The sequence below is a fragment of the Grammomys surdaster genome, unplaced genomic scaffold, assembly GCF_004785775.1.
Source record: "Grammomys surdaster isolate TR1022 unplaced genomic scaffold, NIH_TR_1.0 219, whole genome shotgun sequence".
Taxonomy (NCBI): Eukaryota; Metazoa; Chordata; class Mammalia; order Rodentia; family Muridae; genus Grammomys; species Grammomys surdaster.
Window position 1 is genome coordinate 2,295,777 of NW_021604664.1, and position 24,979 is coordinate 2,320,755.

General features: G+C 47.7%; 1 protein-coding gene across 2 annotated transcripts in view; it reads right to left on the bottom strand.

Moving 5' to 3' along the window:
- The window catches only part of Traf2 (TNF receptor associated factor 2), a 24,100-nt gene extending 10,875 nt beyond the window's left edge, over positions 1-13,225 (bottom strand). Inside the window, exons 1-5 of one of the 2 annotated variants that reach the window (XM_028772813.1) lie at positions 7,286-10,471; positions 7,136-7,207; positions 6,573-6,791; positions 4,985-5,063; positions 4,590-4,688 (exon numbers count right to left, since the gene is read on the bottom strand). In XM_028772813.1, the coding sequence (XP_028628646.1) occupies positions 4,590-4,688; positions 4,985-5,063; positions 6,573-6,791; positions 7,136-7,207; positions 7,286-7,338 (522 nt within the window). In that variant the 5' untranslated portion in view covers positions 7,339-10,471. Of the gene's footprint in view, positions 1-4,589; positions 4,689-4,984; positions 5,064-6,572; positions 6,792-7,135; positions 7,208-7,285; positions 10,472-13,152 lie in introns of those variants that run through there. The other variant, XM_028772814.1, reaches the window with a different exon arrangement.
- Positions 13,226-24,979: the final 11,754 nt, after the last annotated feature.

Genomic DNA, 24,979 nt, shown 5'->3' on the forward strand with positions numbered 1-24,979 from the left:
CCTGCAGGTAGCCACCGCACACGCAAGTGGCTTATGAAGACAGCACGCAGGCCTGCAGGTAGCCACCGCACATGCAAGTGGCTTGCTGTCCATGCTATCCAGCCTACCCATCATGGAGACTGCTCTCCTCAAAACCACTGTACAGACTCAAGTCACTGTATCCTCTCTCCACTTTCAGAAACCAGGGATGCTGACTCCTAGCTGTACTAGACTGAGCTGCCCCATTACAGCTGGTCTCTAGGTGGGTGATACCCTTCAGGATGCTCTTCTACTGTACACACAGTGCACCCCACCCCCCATATCAGCTCCTGTGGTGGTTTGAATAGGTATGGCCCCCATAAACCCATGTGTTTGAATGCTTGGCCAGTAGGGAGTGGCCCCAAGTCGTAAGTAGCCTTTTAGTTAAATTGTAGTAACTTAACTACTTGTGTGTGTTAGTCTTACTTTCTGTAAACTGTTATAGCATAAAAGCTTGAGGCCCTCTTTGTGCTTGTTCAATAGCTAGTTGCTGCACACTCAGGGAGTTATGGGACCATGGCACACAGAGCCCCTTGGGCTTGAGCGTTAGTGTGGTTGTCTGTGTCATTATGCATCCTAGCTTGGGGGTTGCCAAGCACTTAAGACTGAATGGACTACTTCTGCTTTTCTTGTCTACAATCCCACCTCCTTCCTAGGATTTGATTGAGGGTCCTTCACCCTCTTATGTTCTCAGAACAACCTTTCTCCAGAGTTGTTTGGATAACTGAGCAGCAAACTTTGATCTTCATGGCTCTGCTGTTGGGTCTTTTCTGGCTTACTCTGGACTGTGTCTCAGCCGCTGGAGCTTGTCTCTTGCCTATTCCTCCTCTGTAGCTCCTTCTGTGTCTTCTGTTTCTGAGCCTCTCTGTAAACTCAGTGAAACGAGCCAGGTACAGGGAGCATGCATGCATGCGCGCGCACGTGCACACACACGCACGCACACACACACACGCACACACACACACACACACACGAGTCCATAGCAAGAGACAGACAGTAGGGTGAAGGTTTCCAGGGGCTGAGGAGTCTATTCATGGAGATGGAGTTGGCATTAGGAAGATGAGAGTTCTGTGGATGAACAGTGGAGGCTGCACAGTACCAAGTATGCTTCCTGTACTGACCTATGAGCTTAATGTAGGGCGTCCAGTCATGGATGGTGTACACCTTTAGTCCTAACACTCAGGAAGCAGAGGCAGGAAGATCTCTGAGTTCAAGACCAGCCTGGTCTATAGAGTTCTAGAATAGCCAGGGCTACATAAAGAAACCCTGTCACCCCTCTCCCCCTCCCAGTAGCACAGGGAGGAAAACAAAAAGATAGCTTAGCCAACAGATTTCTAACACCATGTTCCTCTAGTGACCGTGCCTTAGTGGTCTATTGCTATGAAGAGACACTATGACCCAGGCAGCTCTTATAAAGGACAACATTTAATTGGGGGCTTGCTCTTACTTAGTTGGGAGCTGTCTGGCTTACAGTTCAGAAGTTATTATTATTGTCATGGTGGGAAACATGGCAGCATGCAGGCAGACTTCTGTATCTTGATCCACAGGTAGCAGAAGGGGACTGTCTGTTACACTGGGCGTAGCTTGAGTGTAGGCGACTTCAAAGTATCCCCCTAAAGTGACACACTTCCTCCAACAAGGCCACATCACCTAATAGTGCCACTCCCTACTGGCCAAGCATTCAAACACATGGGTTTATGGGGGCCATACCTATTCAAACCACCACAGGAGCTGATATGGGGGGTGGGGTGCACTGTGTGTACAGTAGAAGAGCATCCTGAAGGGTATCACCCACCTAGAGACCAGCTGTAATGGGGCAGCTCAGTCTAGTACAGCTAGGAGTCAGCATCCCTGGTTTCTGAAAGTGGAGTGAGGATACAGTGACTTGAGTCTGTACAGTGGTTTTGAGGAGAGCAGTCTCCATGATGGGCAGGCTAAGCAAGATTGTAATCCATCTTTCCAAACATTTTAAATAATTCAAACTATAAAAAATGTTTTAGTTACAATCTTAGCTTCCAGTAAAAGCTAAGAAATAGAGAGATATGTGACAGGCAGGAGAGAGGATTATCTGTGGTAATGACTGCACAAAGAGGATGTAATTTCTACCCTAGCTTGTGACATTTGCCACCAGTGACAAGTTTTTTTTTTTTATTTTTTTTATTTTTTTTTTTAAATATTTATTTATTTATTTTATTGATGAGTACACTGTAGCTGTCTTCAGACACACCAGAAGAGGGCATCCAATCTCATTACGGATGGTTGTGAGCCACCATGTGGTTGCTGGGATTTGAACTCAGGACCTCTGGAAGTGTAGTCAGTGCTCTTAACCGCTGAGCCATCTCTCCAGCCCCCAAGTGACAAGTTTTTAATCAATAAAATCAGCTAAGGTTGAGCTGTGCCTGCCCTCCCACGTGATCAAACCCAATGCATCTCAGGGACTTTCCAGAGCTCTCAAAGGGTGCAGCCAGGGACTTTCCACCCTGCATGCCTACAAAGCCACATGGCACCAAGCCCATGGCCTGGCTGCAGTCCCTGGCCATCAGTCAGAGGCCCACACAGTCAGTGACCTCCAATACCACAGGCCTGGAGGTACAGAAATCTCGGAGGAATCTAGAGCCTAACACAGGCCTGGGAAGAATTATTCCAGCTGCCCCAGAGGTCTCTCAAAACACCTTCAAGAGCAACCAGGTTTATAGGCTCCATGCCCTTACACCCACACTTTCCTGCATCCACCCAATTCCCTGACCATGTTACTTCCCTAGGAGCCATCTCTTTCACAGACAACACTAAGTATTTCCCTTTAAGGATCTAGTGTGGACTGTCACTCTTGATCGTGTCCTGACACCATGCTAGAAACAACTGACTAGTTTCTTGTTCACCCAAGTGAAGCCCACAGTGCTCAGCTACAGAATGAAACCCAAGACCGGAGGTCACAGAGTGTGACCACTCAACAGGTCACAGGACATGTGGCCACACACCAATGGCAGGCACAGGAAAGACAAGGCCTCATTAGCAGCCTGGGCTTCCTCTGAACTCATGGTCCTCCTGTCGCAGCCTTCCAAGACCAGGGACCATAGCTGTGCATCACCATGTCCAACAGAGACAAGAACTTCTTTGAAGGTTGTTGACTGGAGCAACAAAAGGAATGAGAGACTTGGTGGACTGGAGTGCTGTCACCTAACCACGTAATGGCCTCTGTGATGCACATTTAACTGAAGATGCCTAAAGGTGACAGAAGGCTCACACTAATGTCCCCACTCCACTGGCACCATTCATATACCACCTCTTCTCCTGGCCTCTGAGATGTCTTTCTGTGACCAAAACAAATGTACCTACTACTTGAATAACTTCCAAAGTCAACACAATTCACAACAAGAAAACTCTTGTGAGTGAGGCACGGTGGTGCATACCTTCAATTTGAGAACTCAGGAGGCAGAGGCAAGCGGATCTCTGTGAATTCCAGGATACCAGGGCTATAGAAAGACCGACTAAAAAGAAACAGAAAACAAATAACAATAAAGAAAACCCTGGTGAATATAATATACACCACAGAATCCCACTGGGCTTAAAAGCTGCAGTTTCCAGCAAAAAATTAAAAATCTGCAGCTGAAGCAACACATGGTATTGCCAAGGCCAATGTGGTGCTAGCTTCTTCTTTTTTAAAAAAGATTTATTTATTTATTTTATGCATGTGAGTACATTGTTGATCTCTTCAGACACACCAAAAAAGGGCATCAGATCCCACTATAGATGGTTGTGAGCCACCATGTAGTTGCTGGGAATTGAACTCAGGACCTCTGGAAGAGCAGTCAGTGCTCTTAACCACTGAGCCATCTTTCCAGCCCAGCACTAGCTTCCTACATAAGGTACTCTAGTTCTACTGTACCTCTGGGGTAGAGTAGGGAACTCAGACCTGGAAAGAAGTGACAAGGGTATATGGTACAGGCCTATCTGCACTATTTGGGTTTCAGATGGGATACTCTTTAAACAAAGAAAGAAACAAAACAAAACAAAACCAAAGTTCTCTAAGTAGGCCCAGCTAACCCTGAACTCATCATTCTCACCTTCCTAAGTCCTGGGATCACAGGTATACTCAAATAAAGGAAAAGTTCCTTTTTTTCCTTTCTTTTCAGTTTTTTTTTTTTGAGACAGGGTTTCTCTATGAAACCCTGGCTGTCCTGGAACTCACTCTGTAAACCAGGATGGCCTTGAACTCAGAGATCCTGCATTAAAGGTGTGTGGCACCATGCCCAGCTCTAAAGAGGAACTTTTTTCACATACATTAGCCAGGCCAGTTCTAGCAAGAGTGGAACACGGCTTTCATGAGAACTGTTTTGTACGGGTTGGAGAGATAACTCAAAAGTTAAGAGCACTGGCTGCTCTTTCAGAGGATCCAGCTCAGTTTCCCATAGGTAGCTCATAACTGTCTGTAACTCCAGTTTCGAGGGTCCAACACCCTTGCACAGACATGCATGCAAGCAGACCACAAATGCGCATAAAGATAAATAAGTAATTCTAAAGCCCACTGCTGGAGACATAGCCACGAGGCCAGAACAGAAATGTCCACCTACCTCGTACTCTTTCAAGGTCCCCTTCCAGGCGCATCCATCATTAGGACAGACAGCTGGCAGGCTCTCCACCTCTCTGCGGGCAGCGTTATCTGGAAAGGCCTGGAACAGGAACGTCCTTGGGTTACACCTTCTCCCAGTACCCTACTGTTTATGAAGCAACAGCTAGATCAGAGACCCTATCCAAAACAACCTGTGCCACCCTCCTCAGCCAGCATATGGGGCAGAAGGTAACTATGGACCAGCCAACCCATGTTTCTCAGCCTCTCCAACCCTAAAGAGTCATGAAGAGGCCACTTCAGCTCCCAAATTCTCATTCTGTTACCAGTGTTACAGAACAAAACTGCTAAACACTTTCTGTTCATTTTGACATGTTTAGCTCAATACAGTGTACTTACCGAACTACTCTCTAAAATAGAAATGCCTTCTTCATACAGGCCTTCATGGACGCAGGCAGCACAGTTCTGAGGCCCAGAGCTGGTGGGAACAGAGGAAACACAAAGTCCCACTAAAATGTCTGCTCCCGAGAGAGAATCCCTGAGTACTGTCTGCTCAGCCCACAGCCCGGCTCCACACTGCATTCTGCACCTCTCTCATCTTTGATCAAACTAGGATGCCAACGGTATAATATCATAAAAAGTCACAAAAGAGAGGGTTCCATGTGGAAAAAGGTATCAGGGCCTGAGCCTGCAAGGACAACTCATCTTGTCCTTTTTCTTTTTGAATTTGTAATGTCAGGGATCAAGCTAAGGTTTCATGAGTGCCACGTAAGTGCTTTGTTACTAAGCCTTGACTGCAGGCCCTAGCCTCCAAAATACATGGCAGAAAAACGTGGGTGTGTTTACTTTTCCACGTGCACTGCTGCTGCCCTTTCATACTACGGCAGTGACACACATCAGCTGCCGACCCGTGTGACATTCAATCTACCCACTCAGAGCAGCCTAAGGGAGCTATAATCCCCACACTAACCTTGAGTGCCCGTGAAACCAATATTTAATCCCACATGTCCAAAAATAGTACTTCAATATATAACCAATGTGTGTGTGAGAGACAGTGGGGGGGGGAGATAGAGAGGGAGAAGAAAGGGGGTAGAGAAAGAGAGACTATAGGTGCATCTACATGTATATGTGGAAGCTGGAGGTCACATATCAGGTGCCTTCCTCAGGTGCCACTCAGCTTTTCCAGACAGAACTCGTCTCCAGGCATGCGATGTGATTCCAAGTACATATTTCCATGCCCAAGTTTTTACAGGGTGGAGAGGACCAAACTCCAGTCTTGATTTCACAGGAAGCACTTTATCTACCCTTCCTCCTTGTTTTGTTTTTAATTTTTTAGTTACATTTTTAAAATTTACTGTGTATAGAAACATGTAGCAAGGTGTGCTGGTGGAGGTCAGAAGACAAGTCAGCTCTCTCTTTGACTATGTGTGGATCTCAGGCCCACACTCAGCCCATCAAGCTTGTACCAAGTGCTTTCATGCACTGAGCCAGCTCTCTGATGTCTGTTGTTATTTTTTGAGACACAGATCTGAGGTTGGTTTTAAACTTGCTACATAGCCAAGGATGACCCTAAACTTCTGATCTTCCCATCTCTACCTCCCAAGAGTTGGAAACAAAAAATGAGAGAGAGAGAGAGAGAGAGAGAGAGAGAGAGAGAGAGAGAGAGAGAATGAGAATATACCACCATACCTTGCTATGATCAGTTCTTTTTTTTTTTTTTTAAGGTAGCCCCAGAACTCAGCTGTAGATAAGGCTGACCTTGAACTCATAGAGGTCCCCTGCTTCTGCCTCTTGAGTGCTGAAATTAAAGCATGTTCCACCTCACCCAGAAACAATCAATGTTTTTTAAATAATAAATTTTACATTCTTGATTTGAGCTAGACCCCATGGAGAATTTGTACTGGCAACCACTCTACTGAACAGTGTGCAATCTGACTTCAAAGCCACCCACCTGCCCCTGCCCACCTGAGTAGAATGGCATGCACACCTGAGGATGCTGGTCAGACAGAAGGAGCAGTAGCGGTGCCCACACTGGGCCTGGAAAGGCCTCCGCAGGATGTTTCTGCAGGCTGAACACAGGTACTTGGCTTCTAACCTGGTCCCCAAGAGGGTCTTGGAGAAGCCAGGCTGCAGCAGTTCTAGGGAGCCAGGGGGAGTCACACTGGCTGCAGCCATGTGAGTTATAACCCCCACACACCACAAAGACCTAAAGAAAGACACAGACCATATCATACCTCAATTTAGAACAATCCTCTAGAACAGTCTTCTCAACCTTCCGTTAGGTGCGCCCTTTCACACTGTCCCTTATGCTGTGGTGACCCCCAACCATACAATTATTTTCATTGCTACTTCATAACTGTAATTTTGCTGCTGTCATGTAATGTAAGTATCTATTTTCCGATGGTCTTAGGCAAGCCCTGTGAAAGTATTGTTTCATCCTCAAAAAGGGTCTTGACCCACAGGTTAAGAACCGCTGCTCTAGAGGGAAGAAGGGAGGGATCTACCGGGAGGCAACCTTGTGAGGCGCCTGGGTCATTACACACTACTGACCTTGAGAGACGATGTAAAAACAGGATCTTAGAGTTCTGGGAAGCTTCGGAGATAAGGGAAGCAAATCTCCTGCTACAAATGTGGGAAGAGATGTCCATAAGAGTGACAGACCTGGTGGCACCCACAATAACTAATTCATGAGCTTCCTACCTGCTGTTATCAATCCTGGCTGGACACTTCCCGCTGACACTACCAGTCAGCATCTTCCAGCCTACACTCAGTCTCTACAGTAAACACGGGTTAAGATGGTGGACGGCTTCTGAAGCATACCATAGGCCGGCAGGGCAGGTCCTGGACAGCACCCTGGAGGTGGCCTCACCTGAGCATAAGACACACTTATAGTACATAGTACATCACTGATCACTGCGCTCCCTGTTGGGTATCCGTTCTCCACACTGCAGGGGGAGCACAGCCTTCAAGCCCCCCTTCCTATCAGTCCAGATCTGCCTCCTGCCTCCTCTCCAAGATGCTGCACTCAAAGCCAACTGGAGCCCATTCCTCTCGCATCCTCTAAACATCACCCGCACACCACAAGAGCCACCTCTGCTTGGTCCATCGTGTTTTCCTTTTCTATCAACTTAGGCTCTTCAATGACAAGCTCCTCCCTCATCCTCTAGCACAGCAGCCTCTCCTGGGCTCCCTCTCAACTCTCAGAGTAATTACACAGCGAGCCCCATTGTCTCAGAAAGAAGTCTACTTGAGCTGAGGCAGGTGTGGAGAGGCCTGGACTACCCGCAGTAACAGCATGGTACCTCCACATCTGCCAATGGCCTCTCCCATCTGGAGACCACCATTTCCACCTCCTGGCTGTACTTCCATCTCCGAGGCAGCCTAAAGGCTGGGGGCAGCTGCTAATCACACTTTCTGCCAACCAGGGTTCTTTAGAGCCTTTGAGGGGTGTGGGAGTATAGCTGGTGCTCTCAAAAGAGCAAGCTAGTCCCTAGGAGACAAGGGGGCATCTGGGAATGTGGGTTGGAAGGACGGACATGACCTCCCAGGGTCTTAGCTGTGAAGCAGGTGTTCAGTCTCAGCTGAGCTTAAGAAGTGGGTGAAGTGTCCTGAGAAACAGACTGTAAAGTGTCTGCTATCTGAGACATGCTGAAGACAGGGAGGCCATAAGCAGCTGGGAGCAGCAGCATCTCCCGAGGCCTCTTCCCAGCAAAACTCCAGTCACCTTTCATTCAGTTAACAAATCACCTACCAGGACCATTCCCACACTTCAGTTCCAGAGGCAATTCCCTGGCTCCAGAACAACAGCAGCATAGGGTGCCTGATGCCTGCACAACTGCTGGACAGGGCCTTGCAGCCTCCGTCAAATCTTGTTGGCCTCACTGACCTGCCTGCCCTGCTGTCTTGATGTCCCTCAAAGCCTTGGGGCATTCACACTCTGGCATGAACAAGGCCGTGTCCAGCAAACCACTGGTGGAAAGCTATGGTGTGGAAAAACAGGCTGTGGGTCTCTGCCACAGTGAGTCACTTGACTCTAGGTCTACTGGCCTGCAAAAATGAGTGACTGGCCAGTCTGCCAAGGGTAGACCTCCCTCCTCCCTGCCCTAGGGACTCATCAAGCCCATAGGTTCTAGGTCCACTCTGTGGCCAATCCTGCCTTCTCTGACGGACACCCTGCCCTCTGTTCTGCACACCTAAACACCACCGTCCATAGTGCCAAGCAACACTCAGAAGAACATCAACTACTCAACACCTACACAATCTATGCTGTGACCCCTGACCCTTGACCTGCTGCTCCCAAACACTCCAGCCCTAGGCCCTCCTTCTTGCCTCCTTTGGTAATCAGGTACTCAGAGACCCAAGAGATCACAGAGAGACCCAAGCACCAACAGGACATGACTAAAGAAACACAAGCATGGCCTTTCAAAGCAACGTTCATTTTAAAGACAACTGTTACTTACAAGCATCTTACTCTCCCTTCAAGCACACTCTGATTCTGATGACACATAGTAAAACAATCTCACACCATTCACAATGCACTGCGAACAGCTGTCACCTGTCACCTTCTTTTCAACAAATGTTTTTCAGATGCTCCAAACTAGCATCTGGTCTCTGCTTTTTGTGTTGGATTCTGTGAACCAACCTTTGGCTGAGGGTGTTGAGTCCAGAAGCAAGAGTCCTACCTGGACAGAGCCCAGCAGTCTGCAGAGCTCACATGGAACTGTTCTCTGTGTCTCAAAGAAGAAATTTCACCCATTCCCCTAAAATAGGGCAACTTACTGAAGAGCACAAGCAGAAAGCATTTTTAACTATAAACCTTTGAGGTCTAAGACAAGTACACACAACTTCTGCACCACAACTTCTGCATGTCCTCTCCCCCTGGTCACCCCTAGGAACCACTAAACAGCAACACAGTGACTGCCACACATTCGTGGAGGCACCCTTTACAAAAGGGGCTCATCCATGTCTAAGGCTGAGACTCCTGAAGGGGACCTGCACAGTGATGACAGCACCAAGACAGGGCTGTACTGGTGTCGCTCACGTGCAGGACACAGCTGGCACATCCCTTAGTCAATCACTATTCTGCATATGTAACTAAATGACCCTGTGTCCCAGCTCATAGAGAATATGTATAACTTACATCTGCTCTAAGTGCCCAATAGGGTGACTAGCCCTGGGCAGGAGCGCAGATCTGACTCTCTTTCTCTGTAGTGGATGGATGCATCTCCTGGCATCACATTTGTATCTGCTTTGTGAGAGGAAATTCTCTAGAGCTTACAGGTAGCCTGAGCAACTCAGTGAGACACCACGTCCAAACCCCAAGCTGGCACCAAAAAACTCCATCAAGATATGAATGCAGGACAGGTTTTATAAGGAATACTGACCTGGGTGTGGGGCACCACTCATCAGAAAGCAGTTATATACACAACCACCTAAGAGCAAATTAATTTAATCAACAGGAAATATGTGGGACTGCGTAAGGGTATCCTGGGTCACGGAATATAGGGCTGGAGAGATGGTTCAGCAGCTGGGACCTCTCCCTGCTCTTTGAGGGGACCAGAATTTGGTTCCTAGCACCCATGATGGTAGTTAACAAACCACCCGTGTAACTCCAGTTTCTGGGGATCCAATGCCTCGTATAGCCTCTGCAGACACTGCGGTCATGTGGTGCACAGACATCATGAAGACAAACACAAAATACAAAAAATAACTTTAAGTAAACCTTCTTTAATTTAAAAAAGGCCACAACACACAGTAGGGCTTTAAACTCCATGTCTATCCTCCCAGATATGCCCCTTAGCAATCTCTTCTGCTTCAGTCTTACATGCCTGGCAATAACAGATTGGAATTTAAATCTCTCCTCTCCTCCCCTGGAGTCTCTCTCCCTTTCTCCCTCCCTCACTCTCCCCCCTCCCCTCACCAGGTCTCTGTGGAGCACCAGGGCTCTGTTAAGAACCTCAACACTCAAACATAACAAACACTCAAACATAACGGCTCCAACCCTGACTGCATAGATTCTCTGCTGCCACTGTGGCCTCCTGGGAGTCATAGGGATCTTTACCACACAGCATGAAGTCTGGGCCTACTCAGCTCACAACCTCAGTGGCTTCCCAGCTCTGGTCATGAAAGCTAAAGCTGCCCAACTCCATCTGTCCTATTCCTGGCTCCAACCAGTTCTTACACATCTGTACCATCCCAACATAAAAGCCTGATTTCCAGGACCTGGCCATCAGAAGGCCAGGAGTACAAGCTAGAAAGAGGAAGGAGGGATGACAGCTTCTACAGCTTTCTCTCCTGGGCCCTTTACTGACGGCTGCAGCCACATCAGTAACTACACAGTCCAGCTGGCATTGGTACACAGCAGAATCCCTTTGTGCAACACAACTGTCCAGCCTGTCACAAATTCACCTCCTCCCTCAACTCTGCACTCTGAGTACCCCAACCCTAAGACATGTCCAGGTTCCAAATCCTTGATTTTCTTTTGATCAAGCTTCCAGTTCCTACCCACTGAAATTACAACCTGCCCCAGATACTGACTCCCACGTGGGTCCCAGATCCTAGGTGCAGCAGCCACTGGGTCTCCTCCTCTATGGACATGAACAGAGCAAGCACACTACAATTATGGGATGGATGTCCAGTGTGGCATCCAGGTGGCCTCCACCCTTCTGTGTAAAGGGGCCAGGGCCAGTACACAGGGAGGACAGATGCCCAACATACGCCTTGAAGCTGCATACCCCATCTTTGACATAGTCTACAGGACCTATGGACAATTTTTTCTAGATTATTTTTCTTCTCCAGGTCATCTTGCCCACACCTGTAAAAGCTCCCACCCCATGGAACCCAGCTGCCAGGCTACACTGACAAGTCATGTAGCAACTACATGGGAAGTGGGGGCTGGCATCCCACCGTCAAGAAGGAAACCCCAAACCAACTCTTAGAAAACAGTAGTGAGAGGACAGGCAGGAAGCACTTCCTTCTTGGAAGAAGGTTTTCTCCAAGTTGACTGCTGCCATGTCCACTGGGCAGTCCAGTCTGCTGCTACTTCATTGGTGCAAGAGGAACCGCAGCCCAGAGATGCCCAGAGAACTCTGACGGAAAGCTTCCATGTGCTGCAGTGCAGGAGCCAGTAAGACGTACAGTGAGTGCACATGACCCTTGCTCAGGTGTGTGGAGGTAGTGGAGATACCCCTGAGGACCAAGCCGTGCCCCATGGTGACTAGCAAACACGAGAAAAGTAACAGGGTTCCAAGCAGCCTGTATTGTCAGAGAATAGTTGGTTCAGGTACAGACTAGGGGGTCCCAGGAAAAGAAACAGCCAATAGATAAACACCGCAAAGACCTGTTGGACAGGCAAGGAGCCACCAGTTCAGACCACAGACACTCTGCTGACAGCACTCAAGACTTCCAGCTGTACACACTCGGCTTGATAAACAACTTTTCAGCTTTTGTTTAAAACTCAAGTACTTATAAATCTGTAAGTATGCAGCAATAAAGTTGATTTTTAAAAGACTTAAATATCAATTGGGATTGCTTGGGGCCTCCACCTGAAAACAGTAACTTTGGGTCACTAAATACCACCTTTCTTAGTCAGTTACACAGGCAGGGAGGGGCCATGGTAGCAAGGCCAACTGGGGGACTGGTAGCCAGGAACTTCCAAGCTAGTGAGTTGCAGGCAAGACAATAACGACCTTGCACTATGTTCAAGGAGCTGAAAGTTTGCTTCTCCAATTTTGGGGACTGCTGGGAGTATGCCTGTGATTTCTAATCAATCTCATGTCCTTACCACCTACTTGGGGCTTCACGTCCATCATGAGGAATATACACTAGGTCCAACCACTAGGTAGGCGTCAAGAAGGAAAGAGCCCTGGGATCAGACTCCACACCCTGACACTTATACATCCCATCGAGACAGCTTCCAGGGTGGTGGTGGTGGCACAGGCACTCGGGAGGCAGAGGCAGGCAGATCTGTGTGAGTTTGAGGCCAGACTGCTTTACAAAATCAAGAGTTTCCAGAAACAGGTTCTGAGGGGCAGAAAGGTGAGAGCTGAAAGAATAAGGACAGGGAAGGTAAGCTACCAACCAACAGGGAAGAGGCCTTATGGGGGAGGTGGTGTCAGAATCAGAAAAGGCGACGCCTGGGTACTGAGAGTGCCAGACCAAATTTGACTGAAAAATCCAAAAAGCCTAAGTGCGAGGGAGGTGAGCTGTAAAAGTGCCCCGGGAAACCAGGTGTTCGCTCAAGCCCAGCAAGGCACAAGCGAGGCTCGTGGGGCTCAGTCGCGATCCCGGACCGAGATCCGGGGCACGGACCGTAGTACCGTGATCCCGAGCCACCGCGGTAGGCGCGCTGCCAGCCACGCACTGCTGCGGGCGTCTCGAACTTTTCCGGCCCCCCCTCCCGCGACTTTCAGTTTCCGGCTCCACCGTTCCGAAAAGTCTACCCACCCACCTCGCCCAGACAGCGGCGGCCCCGCATCTGACCCCCAACCGCCACTCCCAGCCCGCGCCTGACCCCGGCCCGGCCGCAGCTGAGAGTCGACCACCCTCTTAGATCCGCGCCGCCTCACCCAAGGGTCTTCGCGTGCCCGGAACTCAGCGCTCGCCGGGAACCACCCACGCTGCCGCGGCCCGCCCCGTCTGACGGACAGACGCGTGAGCCTACCAGGAGCTCACGGGGAGCGGCAGCGGGCGTCGATTTGTCAAATAGGCCGCCTTGAATCTACCCGCTGACAGACGAAAGCAGGAACCTACCAGGAGCGAGCAGGGAACCGCAGTGAGCGGTGATTGGTCATCACAGCGCGGGGGGCGGTGCTAAGCTGGTTGTTTCCCTTCTTGGCCAAGTCCGTGAAGACTTGGCAGGCTTGAGCCTCTCTTGGTTGGCGAAGGTCCTCCTGGGACAGTCGCGGTCGCTCTGTTACCTGGTGCTTGTAGACGTCAGTGAGTAAAGTCACTTGTCACCAAATGTAACTCGAGTTCGATCCCTGGGTCCACATCGTGGAAGAAGAGCAAGGATTTATGCATTATTTAATCACACACAAATTTATTTAATCACACATACAAATAGTCGAATAAATGTAATTTTAAAAGTTTAAAGAGGCCGGGCGTTGGTGGCGCATGCCTTTAATCCCAGCACTTGGGAGGCAGAGGCAGGCGGATTTCTGAGTTCGAGGCCAGCCTGGTCTACAGAATGAGTTCCAGGACAGCAAGGGCTACAAGAGAAACCCTGTCTCGAAAAAACAAACAAAAAAAAGTTTAAAGAGTTAACATTGCAACGAATATTTACAAGCAAAGAAGTGTGGACACATTGACATACTACAGCATCCGCGACAAGATTTTTTTTCTCTCTGTTGTGGGAGAGGTTTCAAGAATGGAAGGCAGGTACAAGGGGAGGGGGAGGCTGAAGCCTGGGTTCAACTCAGGTAGAAACTTGTCTCCTGGGAAGAGATGTGCAACTTCAAGTCATCTTGCAGGCCAGACAGCTGAGACAAGGATGAGTCAATGATGGGCAGGACCACGCCTTGACCCAGCCCACTTAGGGATGCATTCCTCCAGCCTCTACTTGAGGTTCATTACTTCAGGACCCCAGAGGTAGATATGGTAGTGGCTGTGTCATTGAATCTCTGGTTTTTTTCTAATGTGGACACATTGAATAGATCTTTTCTGCTTTTCACTGGAAAATTTCCCCTCTAATTAGCTTACTGAGAACAAATGACTGAGCATGGCTTGTTAGAGATGCCAAAACAGACTCTGACCCTAAAAATTCTGGTAGCAGTTTAATGAAGATCGCAAGGATTCTGGGAGCTGAGGGAGTCCAAGTGAGATCTTGCAGCTATGAAAACAAAAGCTGCTTACAGCAGGCGCTGCTGATCCTACCACATTGACTGCACCCTTGCTCCGGTAGGAGCTGGAATTCTCCTAACTGAATCAGGAATTCCACCAATAGGACAGCAAAGTTGTCCTCTTTTGCTAAAGCTCAGGCAGCCGCTGAGTCAAGCAGCTTCCTGGAGCCTTTGCCTCCAAGCAGCCATGAAGCTTATTCACACTAGTGAGTCTTCACCTGCAGAGCGTTCTCTACCAGTGGGAGGAGGTATTGCCTGAGGGGTGCGAGGGGCCTGAGAAGCTAGTAGCCTAGCCTGAAAGTAAGCTCTTTCAGTGTAGAGCATTTGCTCCCTAAGGGTAAAATGCAGGTGTGCTCTGTCTCCAGACCTCCCCTCCCCCACATCCACCAAAGATTTCATTAGCAACAGGGTGCCCACAGCCCTTAAAGGAAACAGAGCCAGAGACTGGCATTACCATAGCAACACTAAACCAGTGCAATACCTGCTGCCACGAAAATGTCACTCTAGACTTTTCTACTAGGAGATTTTATGTGCACTCTCTGGGGTTGGGGAAGGGGGCTGGTCTGCAGAGTGTATACAGAATTAGACCAGGTCAAGAGATGGGATGTGCTCTCACTGCCCCACCCACCAGTGCAGAAGTGGATGACACTGTGGGGACTCACCTCACTCACTGGCAGGGAAGTGGGTGAGTCATTATGATTATTGGACAACTCAGGGGATTCCCATGTGGGTTTCTTCCTGCTAAAAAGAAAGCAAAAGTTACTCAGCAAGACAGCCACTCAGGGCCAGGCAGAGGTTGAGGGTGTCCGTTCAGCAGACTCAGGAGGATCCACACAGCACCTGCTCACTCCCTGAGATCTGGAATCAGCCAAGAACCACTGAGAGCAGGACCTGGAGGCATGTGGCTGTACCCAGGTGCCAGGACACTGAAGAGAAAGCTGCTGTCATGGGTCACAGTGTTGTGAGCTGAGGGGCTGTGGGCTTGACTATAGATCAAAGCAGATGTAAGGGACACCAGCTACCCTGACTTGGCTAAGGCTAGGACACTAAGCAGCTTCCCACTGGTCCTAAGGGTCAGCTTCCAGTGTCCCTCACTTTGCCTGAAGGCTTTTCAAAGTAAACAGTGGCACATTGGGCAGCATGGTTCCCTGCTATCTTTCATTTTGCTGTTCTTGCCTCTTGGCTTGTGCGCTCGGGTACCTGGTTCTGATCACTCACTCAGATCTCCAGGCTGGGCTGTTCCTTTGGAATTCCTTACCTCACTTCAGATAGTCTACCTTTTGGGACAGAGACCCGTTTGTTCAAGGGACCAGGAGACAGAAAGGCTAAACTGGTCCTTCACAGTATCCTGCACAGAGGATGGTACTCTGGTGTTGATGGTGCTCCCAGAGGTACCATGCCCACTCACCTCAAGAGGACCACAAGACTAAAGGCCATCTAAAGGCCAGCCCCATGCTTGCTATTGAAAGAAGACAGTTTCCACACTTACTCCGCAGTCAGCTGACTATAGCTTCTCCAGAAAGGCCTATGCCAATATTAAGCCACAAGTCTTGTGCATGTAGCTGCCTGGGGGATACAGGATACTTGAGAGCCTTCCTGGATAGCTCCTTGGGGCCATTCTAAGGGTGCATTAGGCAGTGATGTTGACTTCATAGTGAGTACTTTTAGACCAGTGTAGACTGCCCCTGACAGCAGGAATGGGGTAGTCTCTATGGGGACACAGAAATGCAGGGTAAATGATAAGTTCAGAATGGCTTAGCGGGTAAGGTGCTTGCCGTGCAAGTGGGAGGACCTCAGTTCAGATCCCCAGGTCCCATGCAATGCCAGCTGCAGTGGCTCGCCATTGTAGTCCCAGCATGCCTTGAAAGAATGTAAAAATTCATAGAGAAGTTTGGGACCCCATCTGAATTGAGGTTAGCAAGTTCACAGGCCTAGGTTCCAGGAACTAGCTGGCCACCCAAAGAAAGAACTAGCCAGGGGGCAGGTCAGCCAGGTCATTCAGACAAAGGATAGCAGAACTAACGACACAAGTTGGCTGAGTTACTCCAGGAAATGGCTGCTTACGATGATCAGGTTAAGGTCACATTCCTGAATAGAATGTGTACAGGATGTTTCCCACTCCCCACCCTGGTTTATGACCAGCTAAATAATGAGTTAAGAATTCTCTACTATTTTTATGATGTGGGTTGAGATTTTCTGCTGTTCCCTCTTGGTTTCCCCCTTCACCCCCCTAGTTTGTGTTTTTCTCCTTTAAATACCCCTTGCTCCTGAGCCTCGGGGTCGACGTTCCTCTTGTGAGCCTCGGCCTCAGCCTCAGCCGACTGATCCCCAAATAAAGCCTCTTGTGGTTGCATCAAGATCGGTGTCTCGTAAGTCACTGGGTGGCCGTAATCTCCTGTGGTTTGAGTGGGGGTCTCCCCTATCCGGGGGGGCCTTTCAGCCTTATGGCAAGATAGGAGGCAGAGGTGAGAATTACTGGACTGCCCAGAGCTGTACCTGGCTTGGTGGGAGGAGAAGGTGATCTTCTTTCTTCTCCTCCTGTCAGTCGGTTCTTCTTGAGGCAGCCGAGGGGGATGGGAATTGGAAGAGCGTCGGCATCTGCGGGGTAAGACTTAGGGTTAGGCTACTGTAGCTGGCCTGCCCTCTGGTATCCTCTGTCCGGAAACTGCAGTTTCTGGCACTTAACACCTCAGCCAAGGGACAGCAGGGAATTAGGCAAATAACCTTAGTACTCTTTCTGCAGGTGCTGCTAGGCTCTAACTTAGGTCTGTTGGTTTGAGGTCACAGGAAGAAAAGACACTTAAAGAAGTTATAGTTTATTGCTAAGTGTAATAAGTTTCCTATGAAAGTTATCTAAGGGGAAAAGTGGGAAGGTTCTAAGTGGGGAAAAGGAAAAAAATCTAACAAAGGAAAAATTCTAAGTAGAGAGATTCTAAGCAGGAAAGAAGGAAGAAGGGAAAGAGAGAGAGAGAGAGAGAGAGAGAGAGAGAGAGAGAGAGAGAGAGAGAGGGGAAGTGTGGGAGAGAGAGAGAAAGAAGTAAAGTGACCACTAACGAACGTCCCTTTGTCTTATACATCATTCGGAGTACCTGATCACATGTTATAAAGTTCATCACAAGTTCACAGCAAAATTCAAATCATAAATTGAAATAGAAGTTTACAACAGAGAATGTTTACATGCATATCCATTAGGAATAATTATCTGGCTAAACATCTATCACCTGTCTAGCTCCACAGGTTCAATGAAGGTTTAAAACTATAACTAAGAAATTAGTGAAGTTTTGTATAGATAAACCCAGGCAATATTTTCTCTTCTGTCCTAGCACCTACAATAAATCGTGAGTTCCCTTTTAGTGACCCTTGGTTAATTGTTTTACAACCACCTTGGAATGTGCTCTGAGCAGGAGAGAGTCTGGTTACTATCTAAGTGCTGTTAACTGATGACACTTGGTAGACTGGCAGAGTTCTCATTGCAGTTTGACTATCAGAAAGGGAGCTAATAGCAGTCCCACTATAAAAGAGCTTAATAATCATTGATATAATTTTAGGAATTCTTATAGGATCATCATTAAGACTTAAGAAGTTGTCTATTTGTCTATATAGCAACACTACAAGACAGTACATCTTCGTGGGTCTGCAGAGATCTGCTCCAAAGGGGAGTGCTATTGCTTAGTGATTGTTATATATGTTTAATAATAATAATAATAGGAAAAGCATATTAATAGCAGGATCTTTCCTAAAATATGACCAGCATAGCCTTGCTGATGTGGCACACTTGTCGCAGATAATAATCCAAGGCAAGCATTTCAGGATGATCAACTGCTAATTATTAGCTTGTCCTATTATGGCTCCTGACACTGGACGCTTACCAACCAGCTAGTCCAGGCTAAGTTAGCAGTGTCAAACAATAAACCCTGTCTCAAGGTATAAGGTGAGGAAAGACACACAAGGTTGTGCTCTGACCTCCACATACATGTTATGGCACCCACTTGTCCTGTCCAGTCATCACAGCCCAGCAAACTCTGACAGCAAGTGAGGCTCCAACCTGCTTCACTGTGCCACCTCAACCATCTTCAGCACACATGCCAGCAGCCTCGGGCAGAGATAAAGGCTCTACTGAAGAGGCCCAGTCTGGCCTCAAAGCCTTTGCATTAAGTACTACCACCCCCACTGTGTTTGCCTTCGGCCTTCTTCAGGTCTTAGAGCCTTGGGTTGAAGCTGCTGTCTTTCCTGGTGACCCTAAGTTCTCACGACCACAGACCCATCATCTGTACAAGATGAAATGGGAACATTTCTGAACTGTGGCCCATGTGGTCCAGGCCCCAGTTCCATCCTTCAGTCTGGCTGGCTGTTAAGTGATGGGCAGAGAGAGCATAGGTCTTCCTAGCTTCCCAGAAAACAGCAAATATGGCTTCTGCTTGCCAGGGAGGAAAGTGGCGTGGAAGCACTGAATGAGCTGTGGGGCAGGATCCTGGCATCAGACATGTGACTGGGATGCCACAGGACAGGCTCACTGTGACTCATACACCTGCACCAGTTCTCCTCACACTCAGTCCTAGCAACTGGAGTCACCTCCCCAAGGCCATGCAGCCACATGTCTGGGATGCCTTGTGGTGACATACAGCTGTAATATCAACACGTAAGAGGACCCGGGGTCTCCTGTCTACCTGTGGGAGCCAGGTGTTCCTGCCCCTCCATATCACATTCTCCATAGGAAATCCTATTATTGTAGGATACTATCCTCTGAGCCTATCAGCCTTTACCACCAGCATCAGAAGGAGCTGTGACTATTCCAGGTGATCCTCAAGATAGGCCCTCATAGAAGAAAGGGCCTGCCATCTCAGTCCCTCCTCCTCCCTTCCCCCCTGCCAGTTGTGTGCTATTCTGTCTCAGATATTCATAGTCTTCGTTCTCAGGAAGTGCTAGAGTATATAATGTGGAAGGCTTGCTGAAAGGGAGACTCCATCTATATACTCCATAAGGAAGTCAACATCTGTGCTGGCGTGAGACTCTTACAGATGTTTTGGGATTTTCTCCTCTAAGTAATCAATTACCCACGCTTTGTAAATACCCAATAAACTCATTGGTTTGCCAAGCTGGACTTCAGTAGACTTGTACTTTCAGCTGGTTTTGGTGCCTTATTTGGGGAGAGTAGGCACCTCTGTATATCTTCTAGAAAAAGTTCACAGAGCACTAACATTTTCTCAGCCCTTATGCCCTGGGCCAAAGAACAGGCCAAAATGGAGCCTCTGGCCCTGGCCCTGGAACTTGGACAGTCTTCTGCTTCCTTAGATGGTAGGCCATCCTGACAAACTCTTTCACCTAACACAACCCTCACTGTGGCCATTCATTCACTCAAGCCTGCCTCGCCGTCTCATTGAACATTCCGCAGCAGGCAGGGGCTTGCAGTCTGCTCGGCTCGCAGTGGGCTCGCAGTGGACTCACAGTGGGCTCGGGTCGCAGTGGGCTCGGGTCGCAGTGGGCTCGCAGTGGGCTCGCAGAGGGCTCGCAGTGGGCTCGCAGTGGGCTCGCAGTGGGCTCGCAGAGGGCTCGCAGAGGGCTCGCAGTGGGCTCGCAGTGGGCTCGCAGTGGGCTCCCAGAGGGCTCCCAGAGGGCTCCCAGAGGGCTCGCAGAGGACTCCCAGAGGGCTCCCAGAGGGCTCGCAGTGGGCTCGCAGTGGGCTCGCAGTGGGCTCGCAGTGGGCTCGCAGTGGGCTGGTGGAGAAGCACAGCAGCACCTGGTCAGCTCCATCACCGTCCTTCAATTTCGTCTGCACCTTCATAAACTTTATTGTGGGTTAAACATTCATTCCGGGGCTGGTGTGATGGCTCAGCGATTAAGAGTACTAACTGTTCTTCTAGAGGTCATAAGTTCAAATCCCAGCAACCACATGGTGGCTCACAACCATCCATAATGAGATCTGATGCCCTCTAATGGGGTATCTGAAGAGAGCAATAGTGTACTTACATATAATAAATAAATAAAAAACCTTTGGGCTGAAGCGAGTGGGAGAAGGGAAGAGGGGAAAAACAAAAACCATTCTTCCGTCAGGCAGTGCATGTATGTAACCCCAGAACTCAGGAGGCAGGCAAGCTCTGGAGCTTGAGCTACACAGGAAGCAAGATGAGTGGAATTTAAACGAAACAGATCTGTATTTTTGTTTTGGTCTGGTTTTGGATTTTCCAAATGGGGTTTCTTTGTGTAGTTTTGCTGGTCCCAAAACTCAATCTATAAACCAGGCTGGCCTCAAACTCACAAGAGATCCACCTGTCTCTGCTTCCCAAGTGCTGGTATTAAAGGCCTGTGCCACCACTGCCCGGCACTTAACCAATTTTTAAAGTAACAGTATAGTCTGGTTTCTCTTTTCAGGTTTTGGGTTTTTTGTTTTGTTTGGTTTGGTTTCGTTTCTTTGGTATGGTGGTTTGAATAGGTATGGCCCTCATGGACTCATATGTTTGATTGCTTGGCCTATAGGGAGTGGCACTATTAGGAGGTGTGGCCTCGTTGTAGGAAGTATGTTACTGTATAGGTGGACTTTGGGATCTCATAAATGCTCAAGCTATCCCTGGCGTGGCACGAAGTCTTTCCTTAATGTCTTTGGATCAAGATGTAGACCTTCCTATTCCACAAGATTCCCTGAACTCCGCTTCATGTTTGGCTGTGGATTCCTGTATCTGTTTCCATCAGCTGCTGGTGAAGCCTTGGATGACAGTTGTGCTAGGCTCCTGTTTGCAAGCATAGCAGAGTATTACTAACTAATAGTGACAGGGGTGGGCTCTCTCATGGCAAGTTACACAGGTTGGGCCAGTCACCTGCTGGCCGTACCCTCAATCTCTGTTCCCTCTTATACCTGCACACCATAGTGGCAGGAACAACTGTGGGTGGAAGGTTTTGTGGCTGTGCTGGTGATCCCATCCCTCCATTAGAAGTCTTGCCATTAGAAGAGATGGCTGTTTCAGGTCCATATACACCGAAGCTAGGGGTCTTAGCTAGGGTCACGCTCATAGATTCCTGGGAATTTCCATTGCCCTAGGTTTCTATCTTGTCTCAGAGAGGCTCCTGCTACTGATTATGGTTCTCTCGTCCAGTTTTCTCTCCCTCCATCCTCCTCACACTTAATCCCTCCAGTTTGAAGGAGTCAGAGAGGTCAAGGACACCATAAGAAAACCTAGAGAGGGCTGGAGAGATGGCTCAGCGGTTAAGAGCACTGGCTGTTCTTCCAGAGGTCCTGAGTTCAATTCCCAGCAACCACATGGTGGCTCACAACCATCTGTAATGCAAACTGATGCCCTCTTCTGCTATGTCTGAAGACAGCTACAGTGTACTCATATAAATCAATAAAAATATTTAAAAAAAAAAAAAGAAAACCTAGAGAATCAACTAACCTGGGCACCCTTCTCATTTCACTCTGTGGGGTGGAGCCATTCAGATTGACTATTGTATTTATGGTCCACAGCTAAGAGGGATGGGTTAAAGTGGTTTATAGTCAGCGATATTTTCTAAGGATGCCTCACAGTGCTTGGATTCTTACGTCACCTGGAAGTGAAGGAGAAAAGGTCAGCAGTGGCGACTCTTTTCCTTTGTTGTTGTTTTGTTTGTTTTCATTTTACAGCTGAAGTTTAATAGACTGTAAGTTGGAACTCTTAACATTTAAAACAGAACCTTAAAATTACTGACTGGTCCATTAGTTCAAAATGGCTTTATTAAAAAAAATTAGTCTGTAACAAAAACTTGGCATCAAATGCAAAGGCTCCGATGTTTTTCAGCAAGGTCCAGAGTCAGGACCAAGAACGAGGGGCTCAGACATTTACAGCAACAGGCATTTGTGGACAGAGAACCCCGCTAGGACAGCTTCATCCAACACTGACTTGAGGCCTCACTGTGTGAGTGATGAACACTCCAGGTATTTGACAGCATACATCTCTTTGTATGTATGCTAGCCCCTCTGGGTAGGTGATGAGAGTCAGTTTATTTTCCTTCAGCATCTCAATTGTGTCCTTATCAACCCTAAGATCAAGCTTCATCCCCACTGGGATGATGGGGTTATTCAGGATACCACTTTGCAGAGACATTTTCAAAAGATGCAGGACTTACCTCACGGGAGTCTTTTTCAACCAAAGTACAAAAGTTAAAAAGAATTGATCTCTCCCCTAAACCCCACCTGGATGGAATTAAAACCCTCAGGTTGGTGAGGCACTTCTGAGGGCTAAAGTACTCTTTACCCAGCCTGATGACTTGAGGTCTATCTCCAGGACCCACAAGGCAGAAGAGAACTTACTCTCAAAAGTTGTCCTCTGAAGTGTGTCTCACTACTCCTGGGAAGCCCTCCACCCACACATGAACGCACACACAAAATAAATACAACATTTAAAAGAAAAGAAAGCCAGGCAGTGATGGCACACACCTTTAATCCCAGCACTTGGGAGGCAGAGGCAGGCGGATTTCTGAGTTCGAGGCCAGCCTGGTCTACAGAGTTAGTTCCAGGACAGCCAGGGCTACACAGAGAAACCCTGTCTCGAAAAAACAAAACAAAACAAAAAACAAAACAAAACAAAAAACTCAAAACAAACAAATAAAAGAAAAGAAATACTCCACCAGCCAGCCACTCACCTCCCCACATTCCCAGCCCTGGGGAGGCTGAGAGAGGAGCACCTGAGTTCCAGGCCCGACTTAGCTACATGATGAGACCCTGTCCCGAAAACACAAAGCCACCAAAAAGATCCTTTACCATTCATGGATGGAATTATATTTATCAGAATTCTTGTTTCAGGGACCAACCCTGTAGTGTCTGTAACCAGTGAGCTCATCAGTGAGATGTCTTGAATTTTCTCAAGATGGAGAAACCTGGGTGAATCCTTGGAAAATGGCTGAGTTATCCTCTTAGGAAAGAATTCTGCAAAACTCATGAGAAGGCAGAGAACGTAGCTGAAGACAGCAAGCAAATCAGAGAGAGGCATACAGTTTATAGGGCTTTCTAAATTTTATATTTATAAAATACATAAATATATATTTATCATTTATATAAATTATATATAGCATATAATTTATACTTAATATATTATGCATAGAATATATATTTATATGCATATAATTTATATAGATATAAAATTTTATATTATCACCACTTTTTTTTGAGACAGTATATCACTGTGTGTCTGTGGTTGACCTGGGACTCCTACAGAACCATCTGCCTCTGTCTCCCAAGTGCAGGGACTAAAGGCGTGCGCGACCATGATCAGCCTCTTACAACCTTCTACTTCCAGGTGATCTGATGCTTCCTTCTGGTTTCCACAGGCATGAATGCAGTACAATATATGCAGGCAAAACATTCCTACAGAGAAACTTAAAATCTAAAAGTTGTCCTCTGACTTCCACACACACCATCCCTCCCCAAATTGAAAACAAATGCACACCAGAAGGAAAAAAAAAACATATTTCTGTAACTTAATGTTAAGATTTATTTTAAAATTTTTTAGCCAGGAGTGGTGGTCCACACATTTAATTCCAGCCCTCAGGAGGCAGAGGCAGGCAGTTGTCTGTGATCTTTTAGGCCTGCCTGGTCTACATATCAAATTCAAGCCAGCAAAAGTTACATAGTGAGACCCTGTCTCAAACAAACAAACAAAACAAAAACAAAAAAACCATAACCCACAAATTTTAAACTTTTTATTTTCAATTTATGGATATTTTCTCTGCATGTAAGTCTATGCACAACATGGGTACCATGTCTGTGGAGGCCAGAAGGCATCAGAACCCCTGAGATGAGTTATAAATGGCTGTAAGCCACCTTGTAGGTGTTGGGAATTTAAACCCTAGTCCTCTGGAAGAGCAGTCAGCGCTTTTTACTGCTAAGCCATCACCCCATTTTTAAATTTATTTTTTTAAGTATTATTATTATTACTTTGGTGTCCAAAATGATGATGGTGCTTGCTTTTAATCCCACTAGTTGGAAGGCAGAAGCAGGCAGATCTTTATGAGTTCCAGATCAGCCAGTCTACATAGTGAGTTCCAGGCCTTTAAGCAAACAAACAAAACCACCACCACCGTGTGCATGAGTGTGTTCCATCTTGTTTTATGTGTATGGACATTTTGCCTTTATATATGTACACCAACTGTGTGCCTAGTGCCCACAGAGGCCAGAAGAGGACATCAATCCCCCTGGAGTTGGAGTTACAACCTGTTGTCCTCAGGTCCTCTGCAAGAGCAGCAGATGCTCTTAACCACTTATGTCCCTCTATAATCACTTTGCTTTCTCCCCAAGCAAGGTTTCATGTAGCCCTGGATGGCCTCAAACTTGATTTGTAGCTAAAGATAACCTTCAACTTCTGATCCTGATATCTCCACCTAGCAAATACTAGTGTTGCAAAAGTAAGTTACTTTTAATTTTTTACTAATTAATTAATGTATCTGAGTACACTGAAGCTGTCTTCAGACACATCAGAAGAAGGCATAGGATCCCAATACAGATGGTTGTGAGCCACCATGTGGTTACTGGGAACTCAGGACCTCTGGAAGAGCAGTCCATGCTCTTAATCACTGAGCCATCTCTCCAGGC